General features: G+C 37.2%; 1 protein-coding gene and 1 pseudogene across 1 annotated transcript in view; one reads left to right on the top strand and one right to left on the bottom strand.

The window, feature by feature from the left end:
- LOC147571489 (EF-hand calcium-binding domain-containing protein 13-like) overlaps positions 1 to 15048 on the top strand; it is a gene marked incomplete at its 3' end in the record, with an annotated part of 132540 nt that overhangs the window by 56871 nt on the left and 60621 nt on the right. The window contains 3 exon segments of the mRNA XM_086696303.1: positions 604 to 675; positions 6326 to 6469; positions 10144 to 10248. Of these exon segments, the coding sequence (XP_086552429.1) occupies positions 604 to 675; positions 6326 to 6469; positions 10144 to 10248 (321 nt within the window).
- On the bottom strand, positions 12392 to 12518 carry LOC147571491 (U4 spliceosomal RNA; annotated as a pseudogene).

Below are 15048 nucleotides of genomic sequence, written 5' to 3'. Positions count from 1 at the left end.
GACTTGGGAATATATTAGAAATGAATTCTTAGAACCTGAGCAAAATTTCTTAGCTAAGGCAAATGGGAAAGAAGATTAAAAAAAAAAAAAAAAATCTAAGGTGTAGGTAGGTGCTACTAAAATTATTGAGCCCTTTCATGTTGCTTATCAGGATTGGTAGGATCACTGTGGAGGGTGTATATCTAAAAATAGGTAGTTAATTGGATCAGCTGATAGTAATGGGGACACTTGGGTCTGTCAGGATTGGTCAGTATTGTCAAGGTGTCTTAATGGATAGCATTTTGACTGGGTTTTCATGATGGTATGAAATAGACTCCTTAAGTTTCTCATGGTCCATCTATATGGTCACCTTTCCTTTTTCCTATATCTATCAAAAATTGAGGACCTAGCTCAGTCCATTGCACTTTATAATAGGTGTTTAAAAATTATTGAGTAATTATCAAAATGAAACGAACTGACCTAATTCAGAGACAGGATATGAAAGGAGAAATAGAATTACGATGAAGTGAAGAAGTAATTTTTTTTCATAGTTGTATGAAACTATGAATTTACCTTTTATGCAAAAATATAAAGAATGCATGATCTAAAGTCTTTATTTTACAGGAAATGGAATGGTGAAGTTAGATGACTTTATGAGCGCTCTCTCCAAGGAGCAAAGTCTCCCTGAATGTGATGGTAGGTAGGAAATTTATTTTAAAATGATTTGGAGGAAAGAAGTGGTTAGGTTGAAAAGAGGTTCAACTGAACCGAGTTTGCTTTTTGGGTAGGTACTTAATAGTTCTGAAATTCTCAGGCAAGCCATGAAAACTTGATGTATTAGGGTAGTGATAGCTAACTTGCTTCCCTCACAGAATTGTTAGATGGATTTTAAAAACTGTAAAGTACTACACAAATGTAGAGTAAGGTAATGAGGAATTCCAATAGGGGATTAGCCCCATTTTTAGCAATGGATGGGTGATTTGATTTTTAATTTTTTTATAAGGAACTTGTTTGAATGAAATACTGGTTGTGTTTCCCTTGTTTTAGAACATTTCTAAAAAAAATTGTATTAAGCTATAATTTACATACATAAAACTCACTCACGCACTAATTTTCATGAAATGTATAGAGTCATACAATCAACACCACAATCAGTTTGTTAAAAATTTTTGCTTGCAATGATTTTGGGTTTTTATGCAAATAATTAAATATTTTTCAGCAAGATTAACATGAGAAATGAAAGATACTAAGCCTTGGTGTTTTTATTTCCTTTTGTTTATTCATATGCTGAAAAGGAAAGATAAGCTTTTTGTGTCTTCCCAAAGGATTTCTCAGATAGAGAAAAATTAATCCAAAGGAAGAGATTTTTTCTCTCATACTTACATGAAGTCTCATGTTAAAAACTACATTATTGTGGCGCCTAGGTGGCTCAGTCAGTTAAGTGTCCGACTCTTGGTTTCGGCTCCGGTCATGATCTCACAGTTTGTGAGTTCAAGCCCTGTGTTGGACTTCTTGTGGACAACACAGGGCCTGCTTGGGATTCTCTCTTTCTCTCTCCGCCCCTACCCTGTGTGCTCTCTCTCTCTCAAAATAAATAAACTTAAAAAAAAAAGCTACATTATAATTTGTCATGAATTGCTTAAGTGGTGTTCTTAAAGACACTATTAGCAAATTTCTTGAGTGCTTTACCTTGTAATCATTCATTCACGAACTCAGTCACCGTTTCATTGCTGTTTTGTGAAGTAGTGTCTTGGTTGTAGCCGACTCCTCCCTCCCATTTCCCCCATTATACTGTTTTTAAAATTTATTTTATTTTAACGTTTTATTTATTTAAATAATCTCTACACCCCACATGGGGCTCAGACTCACAACCCCAAGATCAATTGTCTCATGCTCTTTGGACTGAGCCAGCCAGGTGCCCCTAAAATTTATTTTTAATGGTGGTATCTGACACGTAACATAAAATTTGCCATCTTAACCATTTGTAACTGTACAGTTCAAGAACATTAGGGTTAAGTATATTCACACGGCTGTACAACGAATCTCTAGAACTTTTTCACCTTGCAACACTGAAACTCTATACCCAGTGAACAACAACTACCCATCTGTGCCTCTCCAGCTTCTGACGACCATCATTCTACTTCCTGTTTCTGTGAATTTGCCTACTCCAGATACTTGACTGGAATCATATAGTATTTGTCTTTATGAATGAATGGCTTATTTCACTTATCATAATGCCCTCAGGATTCATCCATGTTGTAGCACGTGTCAGATTTTTCTTTCCTTTTCGTGCTAATATCACATTGCATGTATATGCCACATTCTGTTTGTCCATTCACCCGTTAATAGACACCCTCTTGGCAATTGTGAGTAGTGCTGCTGTGAATGTGGGTATGCAAATACCTCTTTGAGCCCCTGCTTTCAATTCTTTGGGATATATAATCAGAAGTGGACACAATCCAGGTCTGTAACATTTCCTTCACTCCTAAAATTCTCTTGTGCCCATTTACCGTTAATCTCTACCTCCATTCCCAGGCGACCACTGATTTGCTTTCTGTTTCCATAAAGTTGCCTTTTTTTTTTTTTTTTTAACATTCAATATAAATGAAATCATAAAACATGTGGTCTTTTGTGCCTGACTTCACTTTTTTGAGGCTAATTCATGTTGTCGTATGTATCAGTGGTTTGTTCCTTTGTATGGTTAAATAAGTCCATATTACATTTTATAGGTATATTCCCTTTTGTTGATGGTTCACCAGCTTATGACATTTGCTTATTTGCAGTTTGGGACTGGTATGCATAATGTTGAAATTAACATTTGCATTGCAGTCTTTCTGTGGACATGTTTCCATGTCTTTTGGGTAGATTCCTAGGAGAATAATTGCTAGTGTGTATGGTAAATTTATGTTTTACTTTTAAAGAAATTACCAAACTGTTTTCCAAAGTGGCTCTACCATTTTCATTCTCACCAGCAATGTGTAAGGATTCTGGTTTCTTCCTATCCGCCACATGTAGGTATTATCTTTTTGTTTATAATCATTATAATAATTGTGTAGCGGAATTTCATTATGGTTCTAATTTTGCATTTCCCTAATGACTGATAATGTCAAATTTATTTGCACATGCTTCCCAGCTGTTCATATATCTTTGGTGAAATAGATATTCAAATCTTTGGCCCGCATTTAGAATTCCATTTTGATTCATCTATAGTGTTTCGGAGTATATCTCTCTGTATACCTTTTAAAGTTGTTGCTTCAGGTATATATACATAACTTATCACACTCTATTGGTGTCATCATTTTGCCAGTTCAAGTGAAATACAGAAGCCTTATCTCCATATACATCCCTCCCTCCTTCCTTTATGATATAATTATCTTAAATATTTCCTTACATATATTTAAAACCACATCAGGTGGTATTACTTTTACTTCAACCATCAGACTTGATTAAAAAATTCAAGAGAAGGAAAGCCTACTATATTTACCCATATTTTGACTTACCATTTTCTTTTTTCCTTCTTGATATTCCAGAGTTTTTTTTGTTTTATCCTTTGTTTTCTGTTTAAGAACTTCCTTTATCCATTCTTAGGTCTACTGACAACCAATTCTTTTAGTTTCCTCTCATCTGAGAACATCTTGATTTCCTCTTCCTTCCTCAAGAATAGTTTTTCTGAATATGGGATTTTACGTTGATAGTTCTTTACGTTCAGCACTTGAAAAATATTGTGTCACTTATTTCTGGCTTCCATGGTTTCTGCTGGAAATCCTGTCATTCAAATTGGTTTTCTTTCCCTAAAGTGTTTTTCTTAGGCTGCTTTCAAAATGTTCCCTTGCCTTTAGTTTTCAGAAGTTTAATTATGATGGATCTTGACATGGATTTCTTTGGATTTATCCTGTTTGAGGTCCACTTTTGTCTTGGATCTGTAGGTTAATGTCTCTTGATAAAAATTTGGGAAGTGTGCAGGCATTATTTCTTTGAGTGCCTTTTTAAGTCTCTTTCTCTTCTTCTGGGACTCTGATGGACACAAATGTTAGATCATTTTTATATTCCTACAGGTCTCTGGAACTGTTCGTTTTTTCTTCAGTTTATTTTCTCAGTGTTGTTCATCGGATGATTTCAGTTGCTGTCAATTCATTGATTCTTACCTTTCTCTCCTCCTTTCAGCTGTTGAGTCCATCCACTGAACTTTTAATTTCAGTCATCATATTTTTTAGTCATTAAATTTCCATTTGGACTTTCTGTGTTGGTGTTTGTGCAAGAGAAAAAGCAGGCAGCTGTCCCAGTCCTCACATACTGTCCCTATACAGGAGAAGACCCCCACCCATCGGCCCAGCCTGATAGGCCCTAGGCCTCTACCACCTTTTTCCTTCCCCAGGCTCTAGGACTGACGAGATAAGCTGATGGTTCTTTGGGACGCCCTGAAAAAGTTGACGTGCTGGATAAACTCTTTACCTCTCCAGGAGGAAACTAAGAGCTGGGAATTTTAATCTCATCCTGTGCTGAACAGAGGGGAGGATCACTGCCTTCTACCAGCCCAAGCCATCGCTTTATTCTACCCCAAATACTAGACTGTGCTAGACCCATCAGAGCTCCAAGGCTGGCAAAACAGAAGCCAATCTTCTGGGGAGGCATTTTGGAAAAGCTGAATTTCTGGATATGTGGACCAAACTCTTCTTCCCCTTGGGTGAAGCTGGGAGCTAGAGTCTTTTTTTTTTTTTTTTTTTTTTGGATCATATGGTGCTGCATTGGAGGCAGCACTTGTGGGAGGGTGTCCCAAATGTCTGTACCAGCTTCAGTACGTCTTGTTTTGCATTCTCCTGGGATACAAGAGCCTGTCAGTTAGTTTCTAATTTATCACAAAAGGAATTTATTTTTTAATTTCTGCTGAATCAGTGTGTTTGTGGGGAGAAGAAGGGTCCAGGGCGTCCTACTTAACCATCTTACTGACATCACTCACAAGCTGTTTACTTTAAAAAAAAAAAAATTTAATGTTTATTTCTATTTGAGAGAGAGAGACAGAGAACGAGAGTGGGAGAGGGGCAGAGAGAGACGGAGACAGAATCTGAAGGTTTCAGGCTCTGCGCTGTCAGCACAGTGCTCAACACAGAGCTTAAACCCATGAGTCATGAGATCGTGACCTGAGCTGATGTCAGGTGCCCAACCAACTGAGCCACCCAGGTGCCCCATCAGCTATTTACTTTTAAGTGAGAATTTTTTTCTTCTAAAAAGTCCTTTCACAAGATAGTATCATATATCTTGTTCTACATATTTATACATAAAAATTACCTTTTTAAGAATCATTTTAAGAATCATCTAATTCAGACATCATTTTGATCATTTCTTTGTTTAGTAATCCATAATGACGTCCAGTGACTGCCTAAAGTCGATTAACTCCTGATAATGGCTTTAATGCCCTCCACTGCCCAGCTTCCTCGCTTTACCTATCCTGATCTTCTATTAGAGAAAATCTATTTGAGTTTAGTTTGTTCCAAAATTGACACAAAAACACACCCGCATGCATACCTGTCGACCCCCTTAATAATTCTATGTGTTTGTAAGTTATTTTAAGAAAATTTTATTGCGTAGGCACCTGGGTGGCTCAGTTGATTGAGGGTCCACTTTGGCTCAGGTCATGATCTCGCCGTTCCTGAGTTTGAGCCCCATGTCTGGCTCTGTGTTGACAGCCTGGAGCCTGCTTCAGATTCTGTGTCTCCCTCTCTCTCTGCCCCTCCCCGACTCATGCTGTGCCTTTCTCTCTCTCTCAAAAATAAACATTAAAGCTTTCATTGCAGTAAAAATTTGTTTAAATTTAATGGAGGGAATACTGCCCAAATTTGTGAAGCATATATTCCAAAGTATCATAAAAAGACATGTGGGATAGTTATTTCCAAGTGATAATATTTATGTATACAGAAGATAAAAGATTAACCAGGGACTGAGCCATGTATTGCTACAAAACCTTACCCCAATTCATTATTCAGGACTGAAAGTTTTCTACTTATTTCTGTATCTGCTACCGAGAAACAGACTACTAAGAAAGTTTAAATTGTTAGAAAATTAAATGGGGAAATTGTATAATATTTTTGTTCCTATGCACTTAAATTGCAATTAAATTGGCACTTCCTTCGATACAGAGATGATAGCAAAGTAGAATATATTTTTGGCTCTCATTTTGTACTTTGTTGGTTTTCAGTATTAAAGATCTGGTAATTCTTTTCACATATAACATTTCTGAAGTTATTTTCTATGCTTGTTTATTTAGTGTTAGAACTAAAATTCATCTTACTATTGGTGTTTTCTTTTTGACTTATATTTAATACTCATTAGCATACTGCTTTATTTTCAGTGTTGACTGATGTCATTAAAGCCATTGATAAAATTAAAGATGAAAATATTGATTATGAGGATATGAATACTTGTCTTCAGCATTTTGGAGGTTACCTTTCTAAGCCAGAATTTGAGAAGATCGCAGAGTTGACTGAAGCTGACAGTAAGTGAAAACTGGGTTGACACATGTGAAAAGATGGTCACTTTGCGATTTTTTTTCCCTCAGAATAATGACTTTATTTTTTTGATTAGAAAAAAGTCCATTAAAATGAAGTCAATACAGAAAAATGCTCAAAAGTACAACAAAACATACAAAATCCCATGATCCAGAAATATCCAGTATTAACAGTCTTTCCAGACACTTTTTTCCTACAGGCAAAAGTACAAACAAAAAGAAAGTAGAGTTTATGGTTTTGCTTTCTGACAAGGAAGAGGTCAGGACAAAAGTCGTTAAATGGGACAAACGACTCTTTATTATGCCAAAGCCTATAATTCATAAGGAAGGTACTAGTTTTGAGTATCTATACCCTTATAACTTAGCAGCATCTTTTCTAAAGAGAAAGGGTGGTTGTGAGATAGACAAGTGTGTGGGGCTATAGATGAAATAAGAATGGCCATGAAGAGTATGTGAAGAGTACAGGAAGAGTATGTGAACTTTTGTTACAATATATTTCTTCTCTTGCGTGTATTAACATTTTTCCATAATGAAAAGCAAAAAAGGAATAGAACAAATGTAAGTTATGTGCCTTACGTGAGAAAATGATAAGACTTTGTTAAAAGACATTATAGAATACCTAAATAAATTGGAATATATCCCATATTAATGGACTCAGAGACCCCCAAGTCTGCCAATTCTCATAATTAGTTTACTTATCTAAAGCAATTCTAATAAAACCCTGACTTTTTGATGAATTAATTCTAATATTGGTATGCATAAACAAAGATCAAGAGTAGCTAAAACACTCTTGAGGAAGAAAAACGTGGATAGGGTGTGTGAGTGGTGTTGGAGGGATCTTGCTACCCTGGATATTAAGACTCATTATAAAGTTACAGTAAGTAAAACAGTGTGAAAATGGCACAGGGATAGAGAAATTGATAGGACAGGATAAGTAACTTCCAAATATATCTACACACATATAAGGAAACATATATAATGAGGTGGCAGATTACTGGGGGGGAGGGGAAGCACCAGTTAATAAATGGTGCTGGAATAATTAATTATTCAAATGTAAAAAATAGAATTGGATCCCTACCTATGTATCATATTCAGTAATGCTTTCCAGATACGAACACTAAAATTCTCGTTAGAGAAAGAAGAAAAATTTTCTGACTTGGAGTTACAAGGAATTATTTTTAAGATACAAAATCACTAACCAGAAAAGATTTATACATTTGACTACATTAAAAATAAGAACTTCTCTTTATTAAAAGGTAATACAAACAGAATGAAAATACAAGCCACAAATGGAGCAAAGATTATTATTAAAAAAAATTTTTTTAATGTTTATTTATTTTTGAGAGAGAGAGAGGTGCAGAGTATGAGTGGGGGAGGAGCAGAGAGAGAGGGAGACAGAATCTGAAGCAGGCTCCAGGCTCCCAGCTGTCAGCACAGAGTCCTAAGCGGGGCTTGAACTCATGAATTGCGAGATCATGACCTGAGCCAAAGTTGGATGCTTAGCCGACTGGGCCACCCAGGCATTCCACAGTAAAGATTATCTGTAACACTCATAACAGCGAAAGATCATTGTGGAGAATAAATAGGAAACCCCTATAAATTAACAACCCAAGAGAAAAATGGCCAAATTACAAGAACAGCCATTGCCAGATGAAGCAACGTAAGTTGCTAATAATCATATGAAGTCTTTTTATACATCATAGTAATCAGGGAAATGCAGAATTTAGGTCACAATGAAATACCTTTTGATGCTGACCAAATTGGCAAAAATTAAGGTCTGTTAATTTAATTGTTGGTAAATAAGGCAAAAGTGGTAAAAGAACTTTGAAAAACATTATGTAGTATTCTGTAAGGTTTTCATACTTCATGGCTTAGAAAATCCATTTTTTAGTGATACATCCCAGAAAATCTCTGCACTGATGTGCAAGGAGACATGTTAAAAATGCTCATAGCAGCTCTGATCTTAATAGAAGAAGGAAGGAAGGAAGGAAGGAAGGAAGGAAGGAAGGAAGGAAGGAAGGAAGGAAGGAAGGAAAAGGAAGGAAGGAAGGAAGGAAGGAAAAGGAAGGAAGGAAGGAAAGAATGAACAAAAAGAAACAACATGATCGGTGATAGAATGTATAAATAAATTGTGGTATTTACCACTGATGCATGATGAAATACTGATAATGTGTACATTAGTGAAAATGAACTATAGCAATATACTATATGGATGGTTCTTGGAAATATAATATTGAATGAAAAAAGCAAGTCTAGATTGCTATAGTGTGATAATTTTTATAGAGCTGTAAAACAAAATTAAGGAATATTTTGTTTATCCTGTGTAAAATTATATGTAAAAAAACAAGACCTTGGTTAATTTTAAAAAATTCAGCAATGTTCTCTCTGTAAAGAAGCAGTAGAATAGAATGGGGGAAGCACAGAAGCAGATGCAGTGGTGTTAATAATGTTCTTCAACTGTGAGGGAGAGGAAGGGGGAAAAACGTTACGGAGAGGGAGTGAGGCAAACCATAAGGGACTCTTAAATACTGAGAACAAACTGAGGGTTGATGGGGGTGGGGGAGAGGGGAAAGTGGCTGATGGGCATTGAGGAGGGCACTTGTTGGGATGAGTACTGGGTGTTGTATGGAAACCAATTTGACAATAAACTATATTAAAAAAATAATAAAAATAAAAAGTAATTTTGTCCTTAAAACAATAATGTTCTTCAAATGGGAGGCGGGTTCAGTGGTTCAGCTAAAACATTTGTGTATCAAATAGACATTATCAAAAATAGGGAATCTATTGCTTTAGAAAGTTATATGTTCCTGTTAGTGGATGTAAATCTTCATTAACTCTAACATTCCCCTAGGATTTTTCAAAGTCTCATTTTTTTCAAGTCTTTAAATATTTGGTTAAGAATACAAAGTAATTTGGTGCTCCTTAAAGTAAACTTCTCAAAGATTCTTTATCTTGGAAATAGGCAATAGGCTGTGCCTTATCTTTTATAGATTAGAATTGGAATTTGATGTTTTTAGTGGGATAAACAAAGGAGTAGTGTTATCAAAAGCTCATCCTATTTATATAAAACCTGTATATGCGGCCTTAGAAAATTCTTAGACATCTTTATCCATTCTAATATTGGGATATTATATATAATCAAGGAAAGACATTTTCTAAGTATAGAATGACTATTAAAACGTTTAATAGTTTCAAAAGTATACTGGAATAAAGATAACAATGTGAATGGTAGCCTGAGGTGGGAGAAACCAGAGGTCAAGAAAACTCACTTCTAATCTCTGATCTCGTATTTCCTTTTGTGACCTGGGGAAAAAAAATCATGATATCATGTCTAAGTATTTTTTAAAATGTATAAAACAATACACTAATCCTTTACCGACATATCTTTGAGTTGTTGTCAGGCCAAGACAAGATAATGTAAGTTAAAATTACAAATGTTGTGCGCTTGTAACTAGAAGGATTTTGATTAACTTTCCTGGCATTTTTCAGTTTTACTTTCTCCTTGTGTGTTGAATTGCTTTTTCCTCTTAGAACCGTATATTTTGAGTGGTATTAGCTGATGGCTATAATCATGTTATCTCCCTATAATTTATTTTACATAATTCAATAGTTGTCATAATTAACATTTGAAGATATTGAAGAAAATATTCTTTTCTCCTTAGAAACGAAAAAAGTGAATTTTAAAGGTTTCATTGATACAATGATGACCAATACGGAACGCTTCTCTGAAAAATTATGTAAGAACATCACATTTTGTGCTTTCATTTACTTTTTCAAGTTTATTTATTTATTTTGAGAGACAGAGAAAGAGCAGGGGCAGGGCAGAGAGAGAGAAAGGGAGAGAGAGAGAATCCCAAGAAGACTCCACACTGTCAGTACAGAGCCCAGTGCACAGCTCGATCTCACAAACCATGAGATCGTGACCTGAGCGGAACTCAAGAGTTGGACACACTTACCCGACTGAGCCACCCACCCCAACATATGTTGTGCTTTTAGTGGACCAACTGGTGTGACAAACTTTAGAAGAGTGTAGTAGACTAAAAGAGGCAGTCATCCTGTAGGTCGTCAGCCAAACAGATGCCTGGCTTACTGCTGATGTTTGGTTTCAATCTTCTCTGTTCATGATTTCTAAATCTCGAGCACTTCCACGTGCAAATGAATTGAAAGTTTTTACGAGCTTACTGTTTATCCTCACACTTACTGTAAAGAGCTAGAACCGTGTATATAAAATTCCTTTTTGGAAGATGTAAAATGTCTTCCCAATTTGGGGAAGTGATGCCATCTAGTGACTAGCGCTGGGTACTCACATGCAAAATTTCCTCTTTCATTTGTTTATATATTTTTTTCCATCTTCCAATTTATTCAGTAATATTTACTGAGCCATTGTTATATATGCTTTCTGTTAAGCTGATGAGCTGTTAAGATGAGAAAGACAGTCTTGGCCACTCAGAAGCTCACTGTAAAGAAATATAAGGTCCTATATGTATATTTTAAATGGAGTGAAGTTAGTTTAGAAATTGAAGCTAAAAGTAGCATTTTGTTATTTTGTGCTTAGCTATTGGGTAATAGTGCATTTTAAGTAACAGTTATTTTACCTTACACTAGAAATCAATTTAATTTGCTTTCTATACAAGGTGGAACATAATAGATTAATTGGATGAAGAGATTATTTGCATGGTTAGTCACTTCATTTATCCTAGGAATTTTAGTTTCATGGAAATAAAAAGTTTTTGTTTTTGTTTTTAAACATTTTTATTATTTTTGAGAGACAGAGAGAGAGAGAGCACGAGCCGGGGAGGGGCAGAAAGAGACAGAAACACAGAATCTAAGCAGACTCTAGGCTCCGAGCTGTCAGCACAGAGCCCGACGTGGGGCTCGAACTCACAAACAGCGAGGTCATGACCCAAGCCGAAGTAGGATGCTTAACCAACTGATCCACCCAGGCACTCTGAGTTAAAAAGTTTTATTAGCACAGAGTTGTATAGTATATTATCTTACTCGTATCTAGAGTTAAATTTCCTTTCTTGTTGTTAAATATTGCACATTTATATTCACTGCTTTCCTTTTTTCTTCATCTGGCTGCTCATTTCTTCACCAGACAGCTTATTGGTTCTGTATACCTCATTGGGACCTTCCATCCATTTATCCCTCAACTTCGTCCTTACCCACCAGTCTCCCTGTTTTCACTTTTCTTCCTTATCCACTTGAAAATCTCTGGTCTGTGTACCTCGAATACCCTAAAGTCTTCAGTACCCTAAAGTGCCCTTTGGTTGCACCTGTCTGACAAAACTCCCAACCCTGGCTTCTCCTCGTGGCTGACATCATTTCTAGAGAAAATCATATAGCTCAGCAGATTGAACACTTTGAAATCTTGACCATCAGTGTCTGGTGGCCCTCAGCACTACCTAGGAATTATGTGATTCCCACCCTCTCCCAGTTAGTTTATTCTTTTACTCTCTGAAATAACTAATTAACAATCTCCATTCTCTCAAACTTCCATTCCTACTCCAACCTTAGCCCTTCTCACATTTAGCAGATAACTTAGCCTTTATAAGGAAAATAGAAGCCTGTCACTATTTTGAGGACGTTAAGGTATTTCCCAATATTTTCTCCTAAAAGTTCTTAAGTTTTTCTTTTTCATAGTTAAGTCTTTAATTCACCTGAAATTGATTTTTATGTTTAGAGTGAAATTGGGATCCAATTTAGTTTTTTTCCATAAAGATATTAGCTGGTGACCGTTTTATATTAATTCTTTGAGATTTACGTATTGTATAAATTGATTTGGAACCTGACACTCACACATGATGGCCTTGGGATTTAGGTTATCATTGGAGATTTTATTCCTTCTATCCATACCTCTGGCAGAGAACAGCCTTTCTTCTTGAATTCCTAAAAAGGTGACTAAAGTGTTTTTATTAATAATTTTCAGATGGAAAGATTTTCCGGGGCCCTGTCTTTTTTGGGAAAAGTTTTCAATTAGCAATAATCGCGCCTCGGATAAACCTCATTGGCTATGATACTGCCACTGTGCAAAGCTGGGCCCTGTCTTTTGTTTGTTTGTTTGTTTGTTTTGTATTAAGATTTTTTTTAATGTTTGTTTATTTTTGAGAGAGCAAGGGACAAAGTGCGAGCAGCGGATAGGCAGAGAGAGAGGGAGACACACAATCCGAAAGAGGCTCCAGGTTCTGAGCTGTCAGCACAGAGCCCAATGGGGGACTCGAACTCACAAACTGAGAGATCGTGACCTGAGTTGAAGTCGACGCTTAACTGACTGAGCCACCCAGGCCCTGGTTTTAAGTAGGCATCTCAATTATAATTCTAGACTTGTCTGTACCAAGTAATAACAATAATACTTATTATCTTACTCACATTTATTGAGGGTTTACTGTGTGCCAGTACTGTTTTAAATGTTTTATTTATTAACTCATTTAATTCTCACATCAACTCTATTATTTTTATTTTATGGATGGGAAAACCACGGCACAGAGGTTAAAGAAGTCACATAGCTAGTATGTGGTAGAATTAAGATTAGAACTCGGGTAGAGTGGTGCCTGGTTGGTTCAGTCAGTTGAGTGTCCGACTCTTGATTTTAGCTCAGGTCGTGACCGCAGCGTTGTGAGATGGAGCCCCACATCAGGCTCTGTGCTGGGCATGGATCCTGCCTAAGATTCTATCTTGAGAGGCCCTGTGTCAGCTTGGCAGAGTGGTGCCACCCCAGAACCGGGTGTGTGGAGTGGGATCCTTTAAGATGTTGGGGTTTGAATCCCAGCTGAGCGCCTGGGAGGTGCAGGAGACTGTGGAGCGGGACAAACTGACCAGCTCGTGCCTGTGCTGTGCTGTGAGGGCTGCCTGAACAGGGTGGTTTGGTCTAGGGAGGAGAAACTGCCATGATGCCATTTTCCTCCAATCACCAACATGGTGGGGCTTCAGGGAACAGGACAGCAGGCCCCCAGGGGAGGTTGGACTGCTTACACCAAACCCTGCCTCACCATGCCTGGCAGCTGCATATCTGCTGGAGGGAGAATTGCCACTTACCCAACCAGAGGGTCCCTCCTCCAGACCAGCACAACCGCTGGCTCCAGGGCACCTTCGGACAACGGTCCGGCAGTTTCTCATTTTCTGATTTGATTTTTGGTGATACCTATTTTCTTTTCTTGTCTTTTCTCCTCCTTCTTCTTCCTTCCCTTCTCTATTCTGGTTGTTAAGTTGTGTAAGCAGGCATTTTTAATCTATGCATTTTACACCTCTTCTGTATCTCTTCCTCTAGATTAAGCCGTATAGTTTCTCTGATTCTCTGTCCGCTCAATTTTTTTCCTCTTTCCCTGCCCCTGTCATTTCCCTCTTTCTATGGGATAAGGCTTCTTCCACCCCCTCCCCTTTTTAGTTTTTTCCAGGGTTACTTCAATGAACAAATCGAAGCACGCCTGGTGGAAGGTCCACACCACCAGTGCGAGTAGGGGTATAAAGCAACCAGAGTCACAACAACAGAGAGCATGCGACACACTCCAAAAACACCTCCTGAAGGGTCAGGCCCTGGATAGTATATGACCCCTTTTTAACACAGTAGTACTCACAGGGGCAGGACACATAACAAACTATTAAAACACGTAAAAGACAGAAAACTAGACAAAATGACTAGACAGAAGAATTCTCAAAAATTCTAGGAAGAAATGACAGCCAGAAAAATTGCTCAAAACAGATATAAACAATATATCTAAACAAGAATTTGGAATAATCGTCATAAGACTAGGAGCTGGGCTTGAAAAAAACTATAGAAGACAGCAGAGAATCTATTGCTGCAGAGATCAAGGACACAAGAGATAGTCATGATGAATTAAAAAATGCAGTAAATGAGATGCAAAATAAACTAGATGCAGAGACAGCAAGGATGAAGGAGCAGAGGGAAGAATAAGTGAAATAGAAGATAACATTATGGAAAATGATGAAGCTTAAAAAAGAGAGAGAGAGGAAAATATTAGACCATGAGGGGAGAATTAGAGACCTAAGTGATTCAATGAGATATAATAATATCTGTATCATAGGAGTTCCAGAAGGAGAAGAAAGAGAAAGGGGCAGAAGGTTTATTTCACCAAATTATAGTTGAGAGCTTCCCTAATCTGGGGAAGGAAGCAGACATCCAAGTCCAGGAGGCACAGAGAAATCCCTTCAGAATTAACAGAAACAGGTCAGCCCCAAGGCATATCATAGTGAAATTGGCAAAATACAAAGATAAAGAGAGAATTCTGAAAGCAGCTAGGGACAAATGGGCCTTAACCTACAAGGGCAGACACATAAGGGTAGTAGCAGACCTGTCCACTGAAACTTGGCAGGCCACAAGGGAGTAGCTGGAAATATTCAATGTGCTGAATAGGAAAAATATGCAGCCAGGAATCCTTTATCCATCAAGGCTGTCATTCAGAACGAAAGGAGAGATCAAGGCTTTTCCAGACAAACAAAAACTGAAGGAATTCATGACCACTAAACCAACCCTGCAGGCACTCTGTGAGTGGAATGCTGCAAAGACTACAAAGGCCCAGAGACATTGCCACAATCATGAAACCTACAGA

This window comes from Puma concolor, unplaced genomic scaffold, assembly GCF_028749965.1.
Source record: "Puma concolor isolate L17-30 unplaced genomic scaffold, mPumCon1.1.hap2 unalloc_scaffold_24, whole genome shotgun sequence".
In the NCBI taxonomy this organism is placed as follows: Eukaryota; Metazoa; Chordata; class Mammalia; order Carnivora; family Felidae; genus Puma; species Puma concolor.
The sequence above is the reverse complement of the archived record's forward strand: the minus strand, read 5'-3'. Positions and strand labels throughout refer to the sequence as shown.